At 44.0% G+C, this 23,387-nt stretch overlaps 1 protein-coding gene and 1 pseudogene across 2 annotated transcripts; one reads left to right on the top strand and one right to left on the bottom strand.

Moving 5' to 3' along the window:
* Positions 1-400: 400 nt before the first annotated feature.
* On the top strand, positions 401-22,544 carry ISY1 (ISY1 splicing factor homolog). 2 transcript variants are annotated; one of them, XM_059706810.1, is made up of 11 exons: positions 401-567; positions 3,100-3,122; positions 3,632-3,683; positions 5,442-5,507; positions 5,692-5,734; positions 7,459-7,571; positions 9,558-9,675; positions 15,018-15,140; positions 15,934-16,055; positions 18,328-18,414; positions 18,797-22,544. In XM_059706810.1, exons 1-11 carry the CDS (start codon positions 565-567, stop codon positions 18,902-18,904), a joined length of 858 nt encoding a protein of 285 aa, XP_059562793.1. In that variant the 5' UTR covers positions 401-564; the 3' UTR covers positions 18,905-22,544. The 2 variants fall into 2 exon arrangements, with proteins under 2 accessions (XP_059562793.1, XP_059562794.1); XM_059706811.1 differs by lacking the exon at positions 7,459-7,571 and having other exon boundaries at positions 403-567; positions 9,562-9,675.
* Positions 9,782-11,031, bottom strand: LOC132239854 (small ribosomal subunit protein eS1-like; annotated as a pseudogene).
* Positions 22,545-23,387: the final 843 nt, after the last annotated feature.

Below are 23,387 nucleotides of genomic sequence, written 5' to 3' on the forward strand. Positions count from 1 at the left end.
ATATAGTGTCACCAGATTCTTTGTGTGCCACCAATGAGGAATGCTTCTTAGTACACTTGGCAAATCTGAAACCCGCCCAGTCGGTTGTGAGAATTCGGTCCATTCATTGAGAAGAGAGCATGAGAGAGTAGCCACGACAACTTCACACAACCTTAGACAATTGCAGCACTGCTGGTTCCTGCAGTACTGATAATTACCGCGTGAAATTTCGCAGTTGTTCTCGCGAGAGAAAACCAGCCGCCGGGGCAGCGTCGCAGTACTGGTGCGCAAGCGCAATTTTGCCAACGCCCCATTCTTCCTACGCACGCGCTGGTGACGTCAGAAGTCAAGGGAAGGCCGCCTACAAGGGCAAGTCTGCATTTCCTCCCCCTTCCCTGGCCCATTCTCAGTTTCACTTCCGGTCCCTTATTTCCGGTTCTTTCCCCGCCCCCCCTTTTTTCCTTCCGACAGAAAAATCGGTGGTGCGGTCGGTTAGAATCTTCAGTTCCCGCCGGGGTTGGCCTCCCCTGAGGCCGGGAAGTTCTCTGGCCACACGGTCCGAGGGCGGCCCCCCTCACTTGCACCATGGTGAGTAGGGGGGCGGGATGTAGGGAGAGCGAGCCGGCGGGCCGTGAGGACTCCCCCACCATCGGAGGCGCTCAGGCGGCATCACTGCGGGCCTCGGGCTCCTAGACTGTAATTTGGGAATTCTCATCTTGCCTCTCTTTAGCTCTCAGAATTTGGAGGAGGAAACTGGAATGTCGAGAGCCACCATCTCCCAATGGTGTTTTAATCTGGACGAAGCGCTTTACGTTACAGATAGGGGAAACTAAGGAAATGAGAGGCTCTAGGAGCGGCCCCGATTCAGGGTGTCGGATTGTTTGTCCCCAAGTCACACTGCGGTTGTGACCATATGTTCCTAGAGTATTTGACTTACGTCCGTTCTTCCCCGCAAGATGTAAACTTTCCGAGGGTAGGGTCTGTTCACCATTGCTTCTAATGTCCCACACTGTGTCTGACACGTTGCAGGAGTTCAGTAACGTGTGAATGAATGTCACAGTGTCATTGCATGAGGGTGCGATCTCTGGGCTGGCGTGGTAAGTGCGCTTCATTCAAGAAGTGCTCACGACGGGTAAACAGAGGAGTGCTGGTACAATAGTATTTTCATTAAGTGAGGCCCCCATAAGAAGCACTCGACGTCATAGTAAGGTTAGAATAATTACAACATAAGGGCATAGTGGAAGCCCTTGTAGATTGATGAGCAGAAGAGCCTAAGAAGAAAGGAACCAGCTGGCTAGAAGCAGCACTTTCTGTAGGAGGATATGCTCCAAAGTTACTGCTGCATACTGTCCTTTCTGAACTCTGGCTAGCATTGGGCATCTCCTTGGACCTGGATATTTATGGTTACAGGAGTTGTTGGGTATTTTATATAACTGTCACCATCACACATTCATCACCCTGGATACATACTCTTATCATTGATCACTTATAATTGATTCATTGTTTTGGAGGACATTCCTGTGAGTTCCATGGGAAGAACCATGGCAGAATTCCCAGCACCTAGCATGGTGTTTTAAGCATGGAGTCAGCATTGAGAAACACTGAATTAAATATTTAGGAACTATGGGCTTTAATGAAATACTTAAGGCACAGACCACCTCAGCCTTCAGCAGGATGGCTTCCCCTCCGAGAGCCTCTATTTTATTCCTTAGTAGATATTGTGCTCATTTATCCGAAAAGCATTTGCCAAGTTTGTTTCTGTGTCCAGTGAAGTGGAGGGTCAGAAAGGAGTTTTAAGTGAGCTCATTTGCTGAGTGTCTATAAACTGCATAACTGATGTCTTCATGTATTTCTCTCATCAAGTCATCATGACATTTCTATGAGATAAGAGGTACACACTACTGTTTAAAGTAGTCTTAGAGAGACTACTTCTTAGGGATGGTAAGTTAAGAGCTGAGAATAAAATTCAGTTACATGACTCAACAAGAATTCTTTCTACTTATATCCAGAAAACATTTTCCCTGCCTGACATTGTGTTTTTCAGGGATAATTGACTTGGCACTAATGTGACAATACTTACATAAAACTCACTTTGTAAAAGTTTTCCTCAAATTGCATTGCCGGGGAACAGACAGTTGTGATGCTGGATAGGAAGTGCCATGGTAGGTATACCCAGACAAAGGGTAGCAGTTGAGCTGGGAAGAAGGGGGTCATGAAAGAACTTCTGGGATAGTGATGACAAAGGTAAATTTTGAAGGATAACTAGAAGTCAGTCAGATCCAAGGGGCTGGGGAGCAGACAAAGATTTTAGATAGAGGGAGCAGCATAGGTAAAGTCACAGGATTTGGGATATCTTTTATTTTAAAAAAAATTTTTTTTAAAAGATATTTTTATTGATTTTTTTACAGAGAGGAAGGGAGAGAGATAGAGAGTCAGAAACATCGATGAGAGAGAAACATCGATCAGCTGCTTCCTGCACATCTCCCACTGGGGATGTGCCCGCAACCCTGGTACATGCCCTTGACTGGAATCGAACCTGGGACCCTTCAGTCCGCAGGTCGACGCTCTATCCACTGAGCCAAACTGGTTTCGGCTGGGATATCTTTTAATATATATTTTTAATATGTTTTTATTGATCTTAGAGAGAGAGGAAGGGAGAGGGATAGAGAGAAGGAAATATTCATAAGAGAGAACTATTGATCGGCTGCCTCCTGCATGCCCCCTAATGGGGATCGAACCTGCAACCTGGGCATGTGTCCTGACCAGGAATGGAACTGTGACCTCTTGGTTCATAGTTCGAGGCTCCACCACTGAGCCACATTGGTAGCACATAATATATTTTTTTATTTTGAGAGGATGTTTACTAAAGCTGGGCAAAAGGAAGGGCTTAGGATAGAAGAAGCAACAGGAGAGAGCCTAGGCAGGGTTGCTTTGGGTCTCTAGAAATGTTATAGGAAAGAAATGAGCCTCGGCCGCTTTGGCTCACTGGAAAGTCAAAGGAAAGGAGCCTTGGAGACAGGGTCAGGGGTTAGCCCAGGATGAGCTGTTGCTGCCCATTGCTCCTCTGGATGCAAGTCATTTTAAAAATGGATATTTTTCTTCCCTTCTCTCTCCTTTTAGGCCCGAAATGCAGAAAAGGCCATGTAAGTATCAACTTGATTTTGTCTGTAAATTTTATGTAACAATTATTATCACAGAGCTCTTTCTGTATTTGGTCCTTTTGGTATATGAGCCTTTTGGTACATGTTTCTTTCTCTACATACTTTAAAATAGTATTCCCATATTTTCCCATTTGTTTTCCCCATTAGTGTTTTCTGACAGCTCCTAGAACTTTTACCAGATGAACATTCATTCATCTGGGGATGGTGCATGGGCTGTGAGAGTGGCAGCTGGGGCACCCCAGGATATTAGCCTTTAACATCTGGATGTGTTGCTCACCACAGTGGTCTGATAAATAGTTTCCCACAGTCCTTACATGGAGTGAAAATAAAATAAAAACTCATAACTTCTCTGTGGTTTCTAAATCACAACACACACACACACACACACACACGATGTTAAATATGGTCATGAGCTGATTTACCCTATCTAGGAACTTGGGTGATAAGAGTCTGTGAGCAAGATCTAATGGAGTCTTCTTTCTTTCTGGTAGGACGGCCTTAGCAAGATTTCGCCAAGCTCAATTGGAAGAGGGAAAAGTGAAGGTTGGTGTAAATTTTCCTCATACATTGTAAATATCATGAACAAATGTGGTAAAATTCTCTCCTGAGTAGTCTTCAAAACTCCAAATCTTCCTATTTCTTGTCTGCACTTGACACACTTATGAATCTATACAGTTAAATTCCAGGTGTATGTCTCTGTACCTGGGGCAGTGTGAGGATTTGGCTGCTTGTCCTTCTGTCTCTTTTGTACGATGATAATTGAGTTCTGATATCCCAGCTCTATTAATATTGAATAATAGGAAGTGGAAGTGCTATGGGGAACAGCTCTAACCTGAAACCAATAAATGATCTCAAACTCACAGAGACTCAGCCAGGTTAGGGATAAAATGTACCATTCTTTGAATTATTTTATTTTTTTCTTCAGGTTTTTGTAATAGTTTCAGGTGTACAGCGTAGTGATTAGACAATCATACACTTTACAAACTGTTCCCCCTAATATTTCTAGTTTCACGTGGCACCATACATAGTTATTACAGTATTATTGACTATATTCCCTATTCTGTATTTTACATCCCCATGACTATTTTGTAACTACCAATTTGTACTTCTTATTCCCTTAACCTTTTTCCCCAGTCCCCCAACCTATCCCCCGCCCTTCTGGCAGTCATCAGTCTGTTCTCTATGAGTTTCTTTCTGTTTTGTTTGTTCGTTTATATTGTTCTTCAGGTTTCACATATAAGTGAAATCACATGTGTTTGTCTTTCTCTGACTGACTTATTTTACGTAGCATAATACCCTCTAGGTCAGCGGTTCTCAACCTGTGGGTCGCGACCCCTTTGGCGGTCGAACGACCCTTTCACAGGGGTCGCCTAAGACCATCCTGCATATCAGATATTTACATTACAATTCATAACAGTAGCAACATTACAGTTATGAAGTAGCAACGAAATTAATTTTATGGTTGGGTCACAACATGAGGAACTGTATTTAAAGGGCCAGAAGGTTGCGAACCACTGCTCTAGGTCCATCTATGCTATCACAAATGGTAAGATTTCATTTATTTAAAAAAAAACATTTTTATTGACTTAGAGAGGAAGGGAGAGGGAGAGACAGAGAAAGAGAGAGAGAAACATTAATGTGAGAGAGAAACATTTATCAGCTGCCTTCCACATGCACCCCAACGGGGGATTGAGCCTGAAACCTAGACATGTGCCCTGACTGGGAATCGAACTGGTGACCTTTTCTGTGCACCTGATAATGCTTGACCAACTGAGCAGCACTGGCCAAGGGCATTCTTCTTTATGGTTGAGTAATATTCCATTGTATATATGTACCACAATTTTTAAAAATATATTTTTATTGATTTCAGAGAGGAAGGGAGAGAGAGATAAAAATGATGAGAGAGAATCATTGATCAGCTGCCTCCTACACACCCCACACTGGGGATTGAGCCTGCAATCTGGGATGTGCCCTGACTGGGAATCGAACCGTGACTTCCTGGTTCATGGGCCGAGGCTCAACTACTGAGCCACGCTGGCCAGGCTATTATTGGACTTTTAGGTTGTTTCCATTGGCTTACTGTATTAAATACAATGCAATGAATGTTTTTGCTTATATAGTTGTTTCCTAAATAGAGACTATAGAGTGGGTTTAAGGCTTGATTAAGATCTGCAGTTGGAACTTCAGATGTGTTTAAACCATTAGACATCTTAGATTTCAGGCCTGAATCAGTTGAACGGTGAATGAAGCTTGTACCTTCATACAATATAGTGCTAACGTGTATAATTTGTTTCTTTTTAGGAACGAAGACCCTTCCTTGCCTCAGAATGTACTGAGTTGCCCAAAGCTGAGAAGTGGAGACGACAGGTAAATTCTGAATATGATCTTAGTAGAAGTAACAAGTCTCTAATTGCTTCTTATTACCTAAATGACTCTTAAAACCAAAATTCTAAGTTTTTTAATTACCAGTTTTTAATTATATTTTCCTTTGCTTTTAGACATATTAAAAAGTCATAAGAATTTACTGACTTTTTTTTTTTTTTTTTTACAGATCATTGGAGAGATCTCTAAAAAAGTGGCTCAAATTCAGAATGGTAAGTTTATCTACTTAAAGTACTTGATTTTAAAAGACACAGACTCGGGGACTTCGACACACTATTCTACCTTTTTATTGATTTATTGATTGATTGTAGAAAGAGAGAGGAAGGGATAGAGAAAGAGAATATTTGTTCTAGATCTGTGAAATATGCTTTTGGTATTTTTATTTATTTATTTATTTACTAGAGGCCTGGTGCATGAATCTGATGGGGGCCGATCGGGCAGGGCTGGTGGGGAGGAGGGGACGTGGGTGGTTGGTCGGCTGGCCCTGCCCCTGATCCGGGTGTATGTTGGGGGGGCCGATCGGGGGTGAGGCTGGCCAGGGGGAGGGGCCATGGGTGGTTGTGGAGAGGGGCCTATGGGGCCCTGATCAGACCTGTTGGCTGCTGCAGTGCACGTCATAGTGACCAGTTGTTTGGGTCACTGGGCTTTTATATATATAGATTTTTATTTATTTTTTGTTAATTCTCACCCGAGGATATTTTTCCAGTTATCTTTTATTTATTTTTTTTAATATTTATTTTTTAATGAGGCCTTTTTTTTTTTTTTTTTCAATTAATCTTCACCAGAGGATATTTTTCCATTGATTTTTAGGGAGAGTGGAAGAGAGAGGGAAAGACAGAGAGAAACATCAATGTGAGAGAAACACATCAATTGGTTGTCTCCTTCACGAGCCCTGACCTGGGCCAGGGCTGGGGAGGAGCCTACAACCAAGGAACGTGCTCGTGATCAGAGTCGAACTTGGGACCCTTTGGTCTGCAGGTTGACGCTCTATCCACTGAGCCAAACTGGCTAGGGCTGTCTTTGGTATTTTAATAGGAATTGTGTTGAAGCTATAGATTGCTTTGTGTTGTATGGATATTTTAATTATGCTAATTCTTCCAATCCATGAACACCGTATATGCTTCCATTTGTTTGTTTTTTCCTTTATTTCTTTTTTCAATGTCCTGTTTTTCGAGTACAGGTGTTTTACCTCCTTGGTTTAGTTTATTCTTAGGTATCTTATTTTTTTGTTGCAGTGATAAATGGGGTTATCTTTTTAGTTTCTCTTTCTGAGAGTTCATTGCTGGTGTATAAAAATGCCATTGATTTCTAGATGTTAATTTTGTATCCTGCTATTTTGCCAAATTCATTTATTAAATCTAGTATTTTTTGGTGGAGTGTTTTGGGTTTTCTATGTATAATATCCTGACATCTTTGAGGAATGACAGTTTTACTTCCTTCTTTCCAATTTGGATGACTTTTTCTTCTTGTCTGATTTCTTTTTTCATCTCATTGGTAACCCATTCATTATTTAATAACATGCTATTTAGCCTCCATGTGTTTGAATATTTTTTAGTGTTTTTGTTGTCGATTTCTATTTTCATGCCATTGTGATCTGAGAAGATGCTTGATATGATTTTAGTCTTCTTAAACTTATAAAGACTTATTTTGTGTTCCAACATGTGGTCTGTTTTGAGAATGTTCCATGTGCACTTGAGGAGAATGTATATTCTGCAGCTGTGGAATGAAATGTTCTGTAAATATCAATTAAATCCATCTGATCTAGTGTGTTGTTTAAGGACATTGTTTACTTGTTGATTTTTGTTTGGAAGATCTATCCAGTATGTCAGTGGGGTGTTAAAGTCCCCTAATATGTCTATTGTTGTGGCATTTATTTTTATGGTCATGACACTGAGTGGTGTTTTGAAGATATTATATGAATGTTTTTGTTTTCTAGCTGGTTTAGGTGAATTCCGAATTCGTGACCTGAATGATGAAATTAACAAATTGCTAAGAGAGAAAGGACACTGGGAGGTCCGGATAAAGGAGCTGGGTGGTCCTGATTATGTAGTAAGTAAGCAACAGTCCCTGTGGCTGTTCGGGGTGAGCTTGTGAGATTTGGGGCGGGCTGGATAGGGCCTGTCTAGGAGCCTGCAGCTCCCAGCCTGTGACTGCTAGAGGGCAAGCACTCAAGACATGAAAGAAAGCTTGAAAAAGTCCCTGTTGGCCCTAGCCCATTTGTCTCAGTGGACAGAGCGTCGGCCTACGGACTGAAGGGTCCCTGGTTCTATTCCAGTCATGGGCACATGTGTGGGTTGCAGGCTTGATCCCCAGTAGGGGGAGTGCAGGAGGCAGCTGATCAGTGATTCTCTCATCAGTGATGTTTCTATCTCTCTCCCTCTCCCTTCCTCTCTGAAATCAATAAAAATATATAAATATTTTTTTAAAAGGTACCTGTTGCATGTGGACAGGAAATCTATGAAAAGGATAGGTCGGATAATGTTTAAAGACTCCACAGAACAAGGCTCAGATCAGATAGGATACCTACAAATACCAGCCAGATGTCCCTGAGTAAGCCCCTTGATTTCTCTGGGCCTTGTTTAAAATGACCATGGCCCTGCCCAACCGGCATAGCTCATTGTTTGAGTGTCGACCCATGAACCAGGTCATGGTTCGATTCCCGGTCAGGCCACGTGCCCAGGTTGCAGGCTCAATCCCCAGTGGGGGGAGTGCAGGAGGCAGCCAATCAATGATTCTCTCTTATCATTGATGCTGAGCCCCAGTGTGGCGGGTGGTGGCCAAGTCTGCCACCGAGGTTAGAGTCCGCTCCCTGGTGTGTTGATTTTTCTCCCAGCTGCTACCTAATCGATGAAAAGAGTTATTACAATGGATGGTAGTGATGGTTACATGACCTTATGAATGTATTTAATATCAGTTTTGTGTATGCATAAGAATGCTTAAGATGGTAAATTTTTTTTTCCTCATCCAAGGATATGTGAGGGTGGGGAGAGGGAAGGATGGAGAGAGAGAGAGAGAGAGAGAGAGAGAGAGAGAGAGAGAGAGAGAGAGAAAGAAAGAAACATCGATGTATGAGAGAGAATCACAGTAATCGGTTCCCATATGTGCCCCCACCGGGAATTAAAATGCTAACCTTTCCGTCCAGAGATAACGCTATAACCAATTGAGCCACACTGACCAGGGTGATGGTAAATTTTATGATATGTGTATTTTTCCACAATAAAAAAAGAAGAAATAATACATTGTCATCAAGTTCAGAAAAGTATAAAGAAGCAGAACAACACTTAGTTGTCTGCAATACTTGAATATTTTCCTTTTTTGTAATCCTGCTTTTTTCTTTGATCATCATCTGAGGATATGTATAATAATAAAAGCCTAATATGCTAATTAGGCCAGAAGTCCTTCTGGATGACCTTTCGGACGAAGCTGGGGCTTCGAGGGTAGCCCAGGTCCAGGGTGCCCGCCCGCAGCTGGAGGGAAGCCTGGGTCCCAGGTGCCGGAGGGAAGCCGGTGCTGGCAGCCGGGGGAAGGAAGGCCTATCCTTGCACGTGCAAGGACCTTGGCCCCGGCCCCCGCCCGCCATGACCGGGGGCCTCTGCGGCCTCTGCTTTGGCCCCTGTCCACCACCGCCATGGCCGAGGGCCTCTGCCACCTCTGCTGTGGCCCCGCCTACTGTGGCTTTGTCTGGGAGGAAGGACACCCGGAAGGACATCAGGTCTAATTAGCATATTGCCCTTTTATTACTATAGATTTTTTTTTTATTTAGAGAGAGGAAGGAGGCAGGGAAAGAGAGAGAGAGAGAGAAGTATCCATGTGAGAAAGAAATATCATTTGGTTGCCTTCTATACCTGGCTTGACTAGGCACCGAACCCACAACCTGGGTATGTGCCCTGACCAGAAATTGAACCCACCACGTTTCAATATATAGGAGAACACTCAACCAACTTTTAGGTATTTAGATGGATTTTTAAAGGATAAAAAGGTACCTAATTATTTTTCTGTGTACATAAATATTTTCTCTTTTTCTTTGCCGTTAAGAAAGTTGGCCCTAAAATGCTGGATCATGAAGGCAAAGAAGTCCCAGGAAATCGAGGTTACAAATACTTTGGAGCAGCAAAAGATTTGCCTGGTGTTCGAGAGCTATTTGAAAAAGAACGTAAGTAATTAATGTTTGTGTGGGTTTGGGCCTCAAATATTTTTTAAACATTACAAATAGACTTTTACTTGTCACTATTGAAGTAAGTCTGAATTTTAAGCCTTTGAGTGCCAACCAATATCCTAGGAACTATGCTAAAATTGCCAAGGCATTTTTGCTGATTTTACAGCAGTTTAGGAAAAAAATTATGAATCGCAAGTAAATGAAGTTACATATTCAAAAACTTAAGGAAACCTTTACTACATTTGTTTTCCTCTTTGACATATATTGTTTGCTGATTGTATTATAAAATACTAGTAGAAAAAATATTTGAACAAAACATATAATGTTAAAATAGAGGGACACCCTTCTCCAATATCTTCCACAAAATCGTCATCTTCACAGCAAGAATTGACATATTTAGCAATATCATCATCACTAATAAAAGCAGACTTAGAACTGGCTGCCATTTTGAAGCTTTAGGGCTACAAAATCTGAGTAAACTTCATAAAATCGTAGTACCTGTAAAAAATTAGGCAGATAAATGCCAGTCGTCAATTTTAGAACTACAAACATTCGACATCATAAGTACTCTGCACTTAGGTGCCATCTGTCAATAAAGAGTGAACGACTAACATCTAATAGTGACACTGCAGGAGGAGCGTGATCGCACTCCCGGCACTCTAGGGGTTAAACAGATTCTTGGACTGGGGGCTCATATCCATTAGCTCACTTAACTTTCAGAGCCTGACTCATCCCTAGTGGCTTTGCCAGAACTGCTACCTTCACCATGAAGCTTCATGAGTTTTCCCAATTCAAACTTGTGCTTCTTTAGCATGTTTACTTTTCTGACAAAGACATCATGGAGCAGACAAATAGAATGGCAAGACTTTTCTATGTCTTTTCCAATGCTATCTGGAATCAATTTTTTGACTACTTCTTTCAGGTCATTTGTACCTCTTGGGTCATGATTTTCATCTTTTTCCAGATTTGGCAGACTGTTGATACTGAGCCTAAGAAGTCTTTTGAACCTGATTGCTGTGTTTTTTAGTAAAACCAACACAGAATAGATGAATTAAATAACTGTCGGTAGTCTTGATATCACCATGAGCTTTAATCATGGGCTACTATTTTTTGAATATGGAACACATTTTGTCACAGGTTAAGATCCATGTCATGAAAATTGGGCAGTTTTTGCCCTGAGTATCCTCAGTAATTAGCTTTAATTTTCTAAATACAACTTCATCATTCTCGGATAAGTTAGGCTCACTTCAAAAACACGACCCTTAAGACCATCAGGTGCAATTTGGGTTTCTTGAGTCCTGTGACTAGTGTTTTTCTAATATTTCTTACATTGAACATAACTCGTGCTTTCACATCATACCAATCTTTCTCAGAAAACAGATCAACCACTTTCTCTTTGGCTCCCTTTTTGCCACTTTCTGATGCCGCTCAGAGAACCAAAAATACTAGCCTTGAATTTATTGGTAATCATCATAACAGTAGACATGCTGTTTGCTGGGTGCTTCTCCTATATTACTTCTTAGCTGCACAACAGCCCAGTAGTATCAGAATTATTGTTCCCAGGTTTTTAACAAGAACCTTTAAGCACTAGGAAATGAAGTTACAGGCCCAGGATACATAATTGGGGCTGAAAAGTACCTAGAAATGACTAGTGCCAAATTCCACACTCTTTGCACATACTAGACTCTTATTCTGAATGAGGAGTTCCTCTCTTTGAAATGTCCCAAAATTACAAGGCAGGATTTTAATTGAATTGGATTCATATTTCACTTACCTATTATTTGGGGGGAAACCTCCCCCCCCCCCCCCAAAAAAAAAAACCGACAAGTAATAAAACCGTGGACCTAACCACAATAGGTAAAGATAGAGAAAAGTCAAGCTGCTCTGTGTCAATCCAAGCCAGGCACCCTTATTTCTCCTGTCCTTTCACGGCCCTGGGAAATTTCAGTCAAACCTTGGCCTTTCACAATGGAAACCACTGGTCTGGAGTTTTTGTGCACAGGCATACACTGGAGATATTACAGGTTCAGTTCCAGACCACAGCAATAAAGCAAATATCTCAGCAAAGAGAGTTATGAATATATTGGTTTCCCAGTGTATATAAAGTTGTTTACACTATACTGTAGTCTATTAAGTTTGCAATAATAGCATTATGCTAACAAATAATGTACACACCTTAATTTAACAATATTTTATTGCTAAAAAATGTTAACCATCATCTGACCCTTTAGTGAGTAATCATCTTTTTGCTGATGGAGGGTCTTTCCTTGATGTTTATGGCTGATGACTCATCAGGTTGGTAGTTCCTAAAGACTGGGGTGGCTTTGGCAATTTCTTAATAAGACAACAGTGAACTTTGCCTCATTGTTTCACTCTTCCTTTCATAAATGATTCTCTGTAGTATGCCATGGTGTTTGATAGTATTTTACACACAGTAGAACTTATTTCAAAATTGGAGTCATACACACACACACACACACAATTGGAGTCAGTCCTCTCCAACCTGCCACTACTTTATCAAGTGTATGTAATATTCTAAACCCTTTGTTGTCATTTCAACACTCTCCACGGCATCTTCATCTTCTATCCACTGAGCCAAACTGGCCAGGGTTTCTATTCCATCTCAAGTAACCACTTTCCTTGCTGATCCATAAGAAGCAACTCCTCATCCACTCAAGTTTTATCATGAGGTTGCAGAATTCAGTCCCATCTTCAGGCTCCACTTGTAATTCTAGCTCTCTTGCTGTTTCCACCACATTTACAATTACATCCTTGACTAGAGTCTTAGACCCCTCAAAGTCATCCATGAGGGTTGGAATCAGCTTCTTCCAAATTCTGGTTAATGTTTATATTTTGACCTTCTCATGAATCATGGGTGTTCTTAATGAAATGTAGAATGGTGACTCCTTTTCAGAAGATATTTATTTGCCCAGATCCATCAAAGGAATCACTATTTATGGCAGCTATCGCCTTACAAAATATATTTCTTAAAGAATAAGACTTAAAAGTTAAAATTACTCTTTGATCCATGTGCTTCAGAATGGATGATGTGTTAGCAGACATGAAAACAACATTAATCTCATACATCTCTTGGGTGACCAGCTGCATTGTAATGAGCAGTAATATTTAGAAAGGAATCGTTTTTTTCTAAGCATCAGGTCTCAACAGGAGCTTAAAGTATTCAGTAAACCTTGTTGTAAGCAGATGTGCTATCATGTAGGTTTTTTGCCCCATTTATAGACGGGCAGAGTAAATTTAGCATAATTCTTTTGTAATTGATTTTTCTTATTTTTATTTTTAATTTTTAGAGAAAGAGAGGGGTAGGGAGAGGGATAGAGAGACAGAAACATCGATGAGAGAAACATCAATCGACTGGCTCCTGCATATCCTTTGCTGGGGATAGAGCACATAACCTGGGCATGTGCCCTGACTAGAATCAAACCAGTAACCTCTTGGTGCATGGGTCAATGCTCAACCACTGAACCAAACTGGCTGGGCTATTTTTATTTCTTTTATTACTAATGAAATTGATAATTAAATTCAGTTATTAATTGACATTTGTATACTTATGAATTTTTTTCTTAAATTATCAGCTTTATTCTTTGACCAATCTGTTGGGTTATCATTTCTCTCCTCCACAACCCCAAATTTTTATTTTTTGATTTTAAGGAGAGAGAAAGCAAGGCAGGGGTGGGGGGTGAGGAGGGGGGAGAGAGAGAGAGAGAGAGAGAGAGAGAGAGAGAGAGAGAGAGAGAGAGAGAGAGAGAGAGAGAGAGAGAGAAAGGAAGGAAGGAAGGAAGGAAGGAAGGAAGGAAGGAAGGAAGGAAGGAAGGAAGGAAGGAAGGAAAGAAGAAAGAAAGAAAGAAAGAAAAGAAAGAAAGAAAGAAAGAAAGAAAGAAAGAAAGAAAGAAAGAAAGAAGGAAAGAAAGAAAGAAAGAAAGAAAGAAAGAAAGAAAGAAAGGAAAGAAAGAGAGAGAGAGAGAGAGAGAGAGAGAGAGAGAGAGAGAGAGAGAGAAAGAAAGAAAGAAAGAAAGAAAGAAAGAAAGAAAGAAAGAAAGAAAGAAAGAAAGAGAAAGAAAAGGAGGAACATCCACTTAACTGTTTCACTTATTGATGCAATCATTGCTTGATTCTTGTATATGCCCTGACCGGGGATTGAACCCATAACCTTGCATATCGGATGACACGCCAATCAACCTAGTTACCCAGCCAGGGTGTCATTTCCCTTTTGATTTTCAAGAATTACTTAAATATTCTGAATAGTAATCCTAAGTCTGAAAATATTTTCTTCAGGTCTTTCTCACTTATCTGTTTTGTTTTTTTATAGTTTGTGTTTTTTATATACTTATGTTTTCCCCTAATGTTTTTTCCCCCGTGTTTTTGGGTTTGTTTTTTTCATTAAACATTATTGCATTTTCTGTTATCAAAGCACCTTGTGAAAAACAGTATTATTGGGGCTGGAGGCTACCCCATCTCATACACATTCTGCAATGAACTATTCTAAGATATTCTCAACTTTCATTGTTATATAAATAATGCTGTGATGTACATCTCTGTCCATAAAGCTTTGCCAGCTTTTGTTGTTGTTTTTTAATTAGGATAGATTTTTTTTTCTCTCTCTTCTCTCTCTCTCTCTCTCTTTTTTTTTTTTTTTTTGTTAATCCTCGCCTGAGAATATCTTCCCATTGATTTTTATTTTTTTATTTTTTTATTGATGTCAGAGAGGAAGGGAGAGGGAGAGAGAGATAGAAACATCAATGATGAGAGAGAGTCATTGTTTGGCTGCCTCCCAGATGCCCCCCACTGGGGACCGAGCCCACATCGGGCACGTGCCCTCAACCAGAACCAAACCCAGGACCCTTCAGTCTGCAGTCTGATATTCTATCCACTGAGCCAAACTGGCCAACTATTGATTTTTAGAGAGAGTGGAAAGGGGGGGGAAGAGACAAAGAGAAACATCAATGAGAGAGAGAGAGACACATCGATTGGTTGCCTCCTGCATGCACCCCTACTGGGCCAGCTGGGGGTCAAGCCTGCAACCAAAGTATGTGCCCTTGACTGGAGTCGAACCCGTGGCTCTTTGGTCATGGGCCAATGCTTACTATCCAATGAGCCAAACCAGCAAGAACAGGATAAATTCTTTTTAAATGGACTAATTGGGTGAAAGGTTTCAATACTGATGGATAGTGCCCCTTATAAAATCCAATTACTAGTGTAAAGAAATGTCTTTCATATTTTCATGAACACACATACTATATGCCTCTGTAACAGTGTGTACGGAGAAGGCTTGAGTGTGATAATGATGGGAAGTTCAGCTAAGTTGGTACTCTTTCTTTTAGCTCTTCCTCCTCCAAGAAAGACACGTGCTGAGCTCATGAAGGCAATTGATTTTGAATACTACGGCTACCTAGATGAAGATGATGGTGTTATTGTGCCTTTGGAACAGGAATATGAAAAGAAATGTAGGTCTACAGGCATTTCGCTTCATTATATTTGGCATCTGGTTTCTCTCTCTTGAAACTGGGTTTTTAGATAGTGGTTTATGCCAGAAGGGAGTTTTCTTTGTTACTAATGGTCCTCAGAGGAAATGATCTGCTAATGCCCTAACTCCCAGTAACTATGAGGCAGTTAGCATGGTGTTGGGCCAGAAGGAGCATGTTGGAGAAGCTACAGAGTGTCATCTCACCTGCGCCCTGTCCACCAGGATTCCTTCCCAGACTAGCCTTTCTTGAAATCATGAAGTCGTGCCCACTTAAGGAGATTTAGATCTGCTTTAAACACAGGTAATGGGATATCAGTGTAGAGCAAAATGGGTCTCCCTTTCTGAGAGCTTCCTCCATGACAAGCAAAATGCTGAGCCTTTTATGGACATCCTTTTGAAGCCTCATGACAACTCTGTGAAGAATAAGTGCTACTCCCCAGGAGGTGCACTGAACTAGGGCTTTAGAAGCAGGTAGTCAGGAGTTGGAGCCCTTTGCCAGCATGCTATATACAGCATCTCTTTTCACATGGGCGTATCAGGAAGTCACCAAGGTTGATGAACTGGGGAGGATCTGAGGATGTTCCCTAAAAAGCTGCCTTGTAGTGACTTAAGTCAGAGCTGTGTGAGACCAGACTGCCCCTCACACCTGATTCCCTCCCACCAGGGCAGAATGAAGGGTGACCCTTTTCTGAGGGAACATCTTGGCTTTGCTCTGCATGATGTTTAAAGCTTATTTAGAAACCAAAGTAACACCCGCTGTCTCTTGTCTTCAGTCAGAGCCCAGTTAGTGGAAAAGTGGAAAGCAGAGAGAGAGGCTCGGCTGGCAAGAGGAGAAAAGGAAGAGGAGGAGGAAGAGGAGGAAGAAATCAACATCTATGCTGTCACGGAGGAGGAGGTACTGGTGGGCAGTGCGGGTCTCTGGCGCTCACTTACCTTCTGCTCTGAGTTGTGAAGCCTGGACCTTTTGGGAAGGGTGTCAGTGCAGGTCAAGTTTAGCCACCACTTTTTGCCTTGCTTGGGACCTCCTGGTAGCTACAAAGTGATCTGCAGTTGTGGCTGCTTAAAGGCATTTGGGGGAGGCTATGCTGTGAACCCAGGCCGACTGCCCCTAATGTTGGGCTTTGGACCCTTTGCTGGACACTGTGATATGAGCTGAGGCCAGCTGCCAGTTGTGCTAGGCTTATGGCCACTTATTTGAAGCTACATTTCAAGCTGTGACTGGCTGCCACTTATGCCAGCCTTGGGGACACCTGATAGGAGTTATGGTGCAAGTTGTTGAGACCAGTTACTGCATATACTCAGTCTGGGGCTGCTTACCAAGAGATACAAGGCATGCTGAGGCCAGCCACTGCTTGTTTGGGGTTTATGCATCTTTCAGTGATTTTAAGAAAGTGCTTGTGTGGAACAGCTTCTAGAAGAGGCTCAGGCTGGGTGATTGAGTTGAGTGGGGCTGGATCTCAGGGAATCAGGGTGGGGAGAACCATGTTAGCCAGGCTGGATGGGAGGAGGGCTCAATAAGGAAACAATGCTGCCTGCCAACATTTCTGTCCTGGAGAGAACTGCCCTGACTCCTGCCCCTCCAGCACTTGTCCTGAAACTCGTCAATTTAGTTCCTCCCCAAATGTATCTTGCACTTTTCAAGCTGTTGCCCGGGTGCTGGAGCCCAGAGTGAATGAGTTTGTGAGTCCATTTCCAGGCCCCTCGAGAGGAGTGCCTCGGTCTCCAGCATTCCTCCGTTTCACTTGGATGAATTCTCTGCTGTTTCCACAGCCCAATGTTATGGGATTCCTCTTCCTAGCACTGGTGCTCTGGGTTGGGGAGCCTGGTATGGGGGTGGGGCCCCCTGTTCCTCACTGGGGACATCCGCAGCAGAGATATCTCTCTTGATTCTTTTTTTTTTAATATATTTTTATTAATTTCAGAGAGGAAGGAAGAGGGAAAGATAGAAACATCAATGATGAGAGAGAATCACTGATTGGCTGCCTCCTGTACACCCCCTACTGGGGATTGAGCCCACAATCCGGGCATGTGCCCTTGACTGGAATCAAACTGGGGACCCTTCAGTCCACAGGCTGATGCTCTATCCACTGAGCCAAACCAACTAGGGCTCTCTTGATTCTTAATTGCCACACTGTGGGTATGAGACCTGCTGGTTCAGCATCTCTACCCCTCCTGCCGGTCTTGACATGACGACTTCTATGTAGCTTAGTTATAGGACTTTTGTTCAGTTGGTCTCCAGGTTGTTCTCATGACAGTCTATAATTTAGTTGTAATTTTGATGTGGTAGTGGGAGGACAATACAGCATTTACCTACTCCATCATTTTGACCAGACTTTAAATTTAATTTTTTTTAAATAGATAATAAATTTACAAAGATCAAGAACAAAACAATATATAAAGATAGTCAACAAAGATTGTCTTTGCAGCTCTGCCCTCCATCTACCTAGTTCTTGCTGCTGTCACTAGTTTCTATTCTCTTTTCTTTCCTACTCCAAAAGTTAGCATACTATACACAATGTTTTGTTGATTTTTATACTTAACTAGAGGCCTGGTGCACGGATTTGTGCATCGGTGAGGTCCCTCAGCCTGGCCTGTGCCCTCTTGCAATCTGGTACCCCTTGGGGGTTGTCACATTGCTGGTTTCCACCCGAAACTGGCAGTTCGACATCACCCAAGGCATATAGTAGTGTATGAAGCGGCAGGCGGCTGGGGAGGAGCCTGAGCCAGGCACCGCGCCACTTCCACTCATCCCAGCCCCGCTGCGCCTGCTGCTGCCACTCCGTAGCACTGCCATGGAGGTGGGAGAGGCTTGCGCCCCTACAGCTGCGCTTGCCAGCTGTGAGCCCAGTGTCTAGTGCCCATCAGTCAGCTAAGCGGTGCTCCTGCTATGGGAGCGCACTGACCACCAGAGGGCAGCTCCTGCCTTGAGCGTCTGCCCCCTGGTGATCAGTGTGTGTCATAGCGACCAGTCAACTGGTCACTTAGGGTTTTATATATACATAGATGATGTCTTGGCTTTGTTTCTGTATGAGTACAGAACTTCCTAATCTCCCCGCCCCTCCCTCACCCCCCTTTTAAACAGCTGCAGAGTAGTGCATTTTATAGCACTGCCAATGTTTATTTCATGGTCTCCTACTCATGGACTCTTGGTTATTCTCTGTTTGTAGTCTGATGAGGAAGGCAGCCAGGAGAAAGGAGGCGAAGATGAGCAGCAGAAGTTCATCGCCCATGTCCCTGTGCCATCGCAGCAAGAGGTAGGGTGAGCTGCGTTGGAGGTGTAGTTTCCCAAGTGCCAGGGGCCTTGCCTCTAAAGGAGACTCCATTGAATGCTTCACTGGGTTCTTTTCCCATCTGTCCATTTGAGCAGCTCTGACTCCTGACCACATGGCACTGGTCACTGTGCTTATAATAGGGGTGGGATCTAGAGAAGGCAGGATTTTATCTGCTTTAGAGGAAACTGGTAAACATTCTGTTGTTCACATGCTTCCAGTGGGAGAGAAAGGGACCTTCAAGACGCTCTGGGTATTGAGCTCCTCACTGGCCTCCTTCACAGGGACTCCCTCCTGGCTGGGTTCCAGCAGGACATAGAGGGCCTCACTGAGGAGTGTTGCCTGAGTCTTTTACTCTTATTCACAGATCGAGGAGGCACTTGTGCGAAGGAAGAAGATGGAACTCCTCCAGAAGTATGCAAGTGAGACCCTGCAGGCCCAGAGCGAAGAGGCCAAAAGACTCATGGGATATTAGGGCTGAGTGAGGGTGCTCCCTGGGTCTGGAAACCTGTTGGAAGTTCTTCAGCCCCAGCTGGCCCTTGCATTAACCTACAGGGTTCTGCTGTCCTGGGACTACAGACTGGCAGGCTAGTGCGGCAAGGCTCCCTGCTACTTCTTACCATTCGTTCTTTTACCTTTTCTTACCTCAGCTATGGTCTCAGGGGAGGAGTCTGTCCCATCCCTCCCTTGCAGGCTGCCTACATGCTATCAGTTTAGCTGTCACCTTTGTACAAATGTTTTGCTACTGTATGAACCCACTTATTTTTATATTGAATGTGTAAAACAGGCTGCTAACTGGCTGCCTATAGGTGTTTTATTTATCCTTTAATGCCATTTGGTGAGGAGGGTGATCAATTAGTGACCACCATTTAAAAAAATGAAGTTTTTCCTAACAAGACATTATTTGTAACTCCTCTTGAAAAAAGGAAATGTGTCAACCCTGAGCCCACATCCCATGTGTCAGTAGCCAGCCAGAGCTGTACCTTTTGGCATAGTTTTCTGTGGCCTGCTCAGCTTGCCTCATTCCCTCCTGCCCAGGTGGCAGGAAATTGAATTTGCTATTTCTGTTTTATGACTGGTTCTGTAGAGAGCTATTTTTTAAAAATTAAAATTTATTTTTTTAAATTAAATTTATTGGGGTGACATTGGTTAATAGAATCATATAGGTTTCAGGTATAGATGTCTATGATACAAGATCTATATGTTGCATTGTGTACCCACAAATCAAAGTCAATCTTCCATCACCATATATTAGGCCACTTGAGAGCTATTTTTATTAAAGATTTTTATATGAAGGGGAAACCTCCATGCCTGCAGCTGCTTGTTCCCTGGTCTCCCTGTATCAAGGTGATGGTTGCATTAAGCTGAGGTCAGTGGGCAGAGCCAACCTTCCTGTGCCCCCTAAGTGGCCTGGGTGAAAGTACACTGGGGATGCCCAGGAAGCACCAGTTGGATCCAAACCTGCCACCTGAGCTGGGTCTTTTCTTTCCAGTGGGAGAACTGACAGCAGAGGTGCAGCCTCTAGGGCAGTGTTGGGGGGCCTCCCCATATGCAGAGGGGTCCTGGGAGTGTCTGAGAGTCAGTGTCAGGGCCAGGAGATGTTTGGTTCTTCAGGTGAGTCTTGGCTTCTTTGAAGGAAATGCTGGTGTACCCCAACCCCCACCCAAGCCGCTGGGCAAATGTGTGCAGGGTCCAGGGAGGGGTTGAGGTAGGAGCTCTGGGAGTGGAGGCCTTGGGGCAGAGCAGAGTCAGATTCAGCTCTGGGACCCAGTACCCAGCCCGGGCCTGGCCCGAACTAGGAGGTTCAGGTGCACATTTAGTGGGGGCTTTGAATAAGCCCCTCCAGGTACCTGGCCTCAGTTTCCCTGCCTTAAAGTCCAGGACTGGACTTGTGAGTCTGACCCAGGGTCTGGGCAGTCCCTGCTGTGGGCAGAGAAAAGGAAGGACCCTTGGCACAGCCTGGCCCACATCAGAGCCTCTGGGATGGGTGTGAGTGCCCGGCTCAATGTGGTTTTTCTTTCAAGGGGCACATTGGGCTTGGGGCTGCCTTGCATTCACTGAGAGCAGGAAATTCAGACAACGGTGTTTCTTCTCCCTGGAAAAGGTGTTGGCAAGTGCCTGGAGTTGGCCCATCTGGAGTTTCCAGGGCTCTGGGCCTCCCTCACTCTGTCAGCGGAATTCAGCAGCCTCCTGCCACCTGGGACAGACAGACAGGAGGCCCTGCTCCAGCCCTTCTGGTTACTAAGCTCCTCCCAGCCCAGGATCTCATCTTGGCATCCCTGATGCAGGCAGGACGGGAATTAAGAATCCTATGTCCTTGGAAACGGAGGCCCCAAGTGGAGAAACGACTTGCCCAAGTGCATACAACTAGTCAGGGCAGGCCTGGACTTGGCATGGAGGTTGGTCTGAGCCCATGATGTCAGTTTGTCTCAGAACGAGGCTTGGCCGGTGGATGCATGCCACCTGGCTGCCATGAGCAGTCATGCCATGCTCTCTTCATCTCACCCCTTCGGCCGAGGCCTTTTGTGAGCGGCCAGGAGCAAACCCATTATCGTGGTGGACTCTGGGTTCACAGGATTCCTGGTGCCCGGAGCCAGTTCAGGCCTCAGCAGTGCTTTCAGCACCTAGGTGCCAAGCCCCTTCTCGGCGCTGCGCTGGGAATAAGCAGTGAACAAGAGTCTGGCCCTCACGGGGTTCTTAGATTTGACTTGGAATAAGAGCTAAACTTCCTTCCCTGACTACAGAAGTACCTGGCCTGACATCCTGCTGCTTTTCCTGGCAGAGATGGGATCCACCCCAGGCTTCTTCCTGTCTTACAGGTCCTGGCTACTTGTTTGCCAGAGACCCCAGAAATGAAATCTCTGCAGGACCCGCACCACAGGCCAGGGACAGCAGGGAAACCTGAGTTGGCTTGGATGTGACCACTGGTGGGTGTGACCACTGGTGGATGTGACCACTGGTGGGTGTGACCACTGGTGGGTGTCACCACTGGTGGCCCAGCTCATGCTCTGTCAGGATTCTTTGTTTACCAAACCGGTTTCATGGTTTCCATTACCTTTGGTTCTGCCTGAGTTTCCTAAATGGCAGCTTTCTATATACACATTTCCATGGACTTCCCTCCCCTCCCCTCTCCCCATTGGTCTTCTGTGTCTAAAACATCAATCTTCCTTCTGTTTTGTTTTAAGATTTGTCCTGTCAGCCTCACCTAGACTTCCTACTGCCTTCCCTCCCCTGCACCCTATCCCCTGCGCTCTGCCCCCTGACTTCACTTCACATGCCCCTACTTTGGGTAATTTATAAACGAGATTAAAAACATTTTTTAAAAATTATTTATTACTGATTTTTAGAGAAAGAAGAAGGGAGGGGGAAAGAGAAACATCGATGTAAGAGTGGAACATCAATTGGCTGTCTCCTGCACACCCCCAGCAGGGATCTAGCCTGCAAACTAGGCATGTGTCCTGACTGGGAATCGAACTGGCAAACTTTCAGTGCCTGGGACAACAACACCCAACCAACTTTCCTCCGCACCATGGGCTGCTGTGAGAGGGATGGCTTACTAATGGAGAATCAAGGGGCTGGTTTTGCTGACTCATCAAATGCCTTACCCCCCCAACTCCATCCTTTACAACTGTCCCATCTTACTGCTTCCTCCCAAAGCCCCTGCTCACATTAATGCAGCAGGATCCCCCCTGGAGTCACCGGGTGTTCTCTCACTTCCAGCATGTACTGCTTGGCTAATGACACAGGTCCACTGGGAAACTACAAGTGGCATCCTGGCCCTTCAGGCATCTTTACATCTGCTTCCTTCCTGCTTTAACTCCCCCCCCACCCCCACCCGCAACACACACTTCCACCCCAAACAAATGAAAAAAAACCCATAGAGGTAATATCTTCTGTAGGGCTGACCCCGTACTACAGACTTCCTACACGGTACTTTTCTTCGAGTCGCTGAGCCTGGGTTCCCACCTCACTAAGATGAGTGGGACAGGCAGATCTGCTCCCAGGCCTGTCTGGGCCCTGTAGGATCCTGTGAAAACTGGTGTGGGGGAAGAAGAAACTTCTCTGCTCTCAAGGTTCTTCTGGCTGGTCTACTAATTAAATAGACGTGAGACAGCTTAGCAAAAGAAAATGACCAAATATAATACATACATGTGTATGGGAACCTTGCATACATGATAGAGAAACCTCGCATGCAGGAGAGGTTCAGAGATAGAAAGGGAACATGGATGTATATAAGACATCCTGAGCTAGGGGTGAAGTAAGGTACCTTGGGGACTTCAATGAGTCATTGCAGAATGATAACAAAGACAGACACTGTTTATTTTTTTGTTAATCCTCACCCGAGGATATTTTTCCATTGGCTTTTAGAGAGAGTGAAAGGGAGGGGGAGAGACAGTGAGAGACACATTGATTGGTTGCCTCCTGCACATGTCCGTTCTGACTACGGCCAGGGATGAGGTACATGCCTTTGACCAGAATAGAACCCTGGACCCTTCTGTTTGCCAGGCTGACACTCAATCCACTAGCTAGGGCCAAACCAGTTAGGGCCAAAAACAGACATTTAGTAAACAGAAGTTTACCCTGACTTCTAGACAGGTCAAAAGACATTATGTCTGTCCAACCAGTGTGGCTTAGTGGTTGAGCGTCGACCCATGAACCGAGAGCACTGGTTTGATTCCCGTTAGGAGTGTGGGCTCAGTCCCCAGTGGGGGTTGCACAGGAGGCAGCCTATTGATGATTCTCATCATTGATATTTCTTTCTCTCCCTTCCTCTCTAAAAATCAATAAAAACATTTTAAAAAAAGAAAGCTGCAGTTCTCTAAAACTTAAAAAAAGTTATTGCCCAGCCAGTGTTGCTCAGTGGTTGACGTTGCCCTATGAGCCAGGAGGTCGCAGTTCAATTCCAGGCCAGTGGGCTCGATCCCCAGTGTGGGGCATGCAGGAGGCAGCCTATTGAT

Source organism: Myotis daubentonii, chromosome 8 (assembly GCF_963259705.1).
Source record: "Myotis daubentonii chromosome 8, mMyoDau2.1, whole genome shotgun sequence".
NCBI classification, from domain to species: Eukaryota; Metazoa; Chordata; class Mammalia; order Chiroptera; family Vespertilionidae; genus Myotis; species Myotis daubentonii.

Coding starts and splice junctions, on each gene's coding strand:
- ISY1 (XM_059706810.1), top strand. Junction 3,684..5,441: donor TGGAAGAGGGAAAAGTGAAG/GTTGGTGTAAAT, acceptor GTTTCTTTTTAG/GAACGAAGACCCTTCCTTGC. Junction 5,735..7,458: donor AGTGGCTCAAATTCAGAATG/GTAAGTTTATCT, acceptor TTTGTTTTCTAG/CTGGTTTAGGTGAATTCCGA.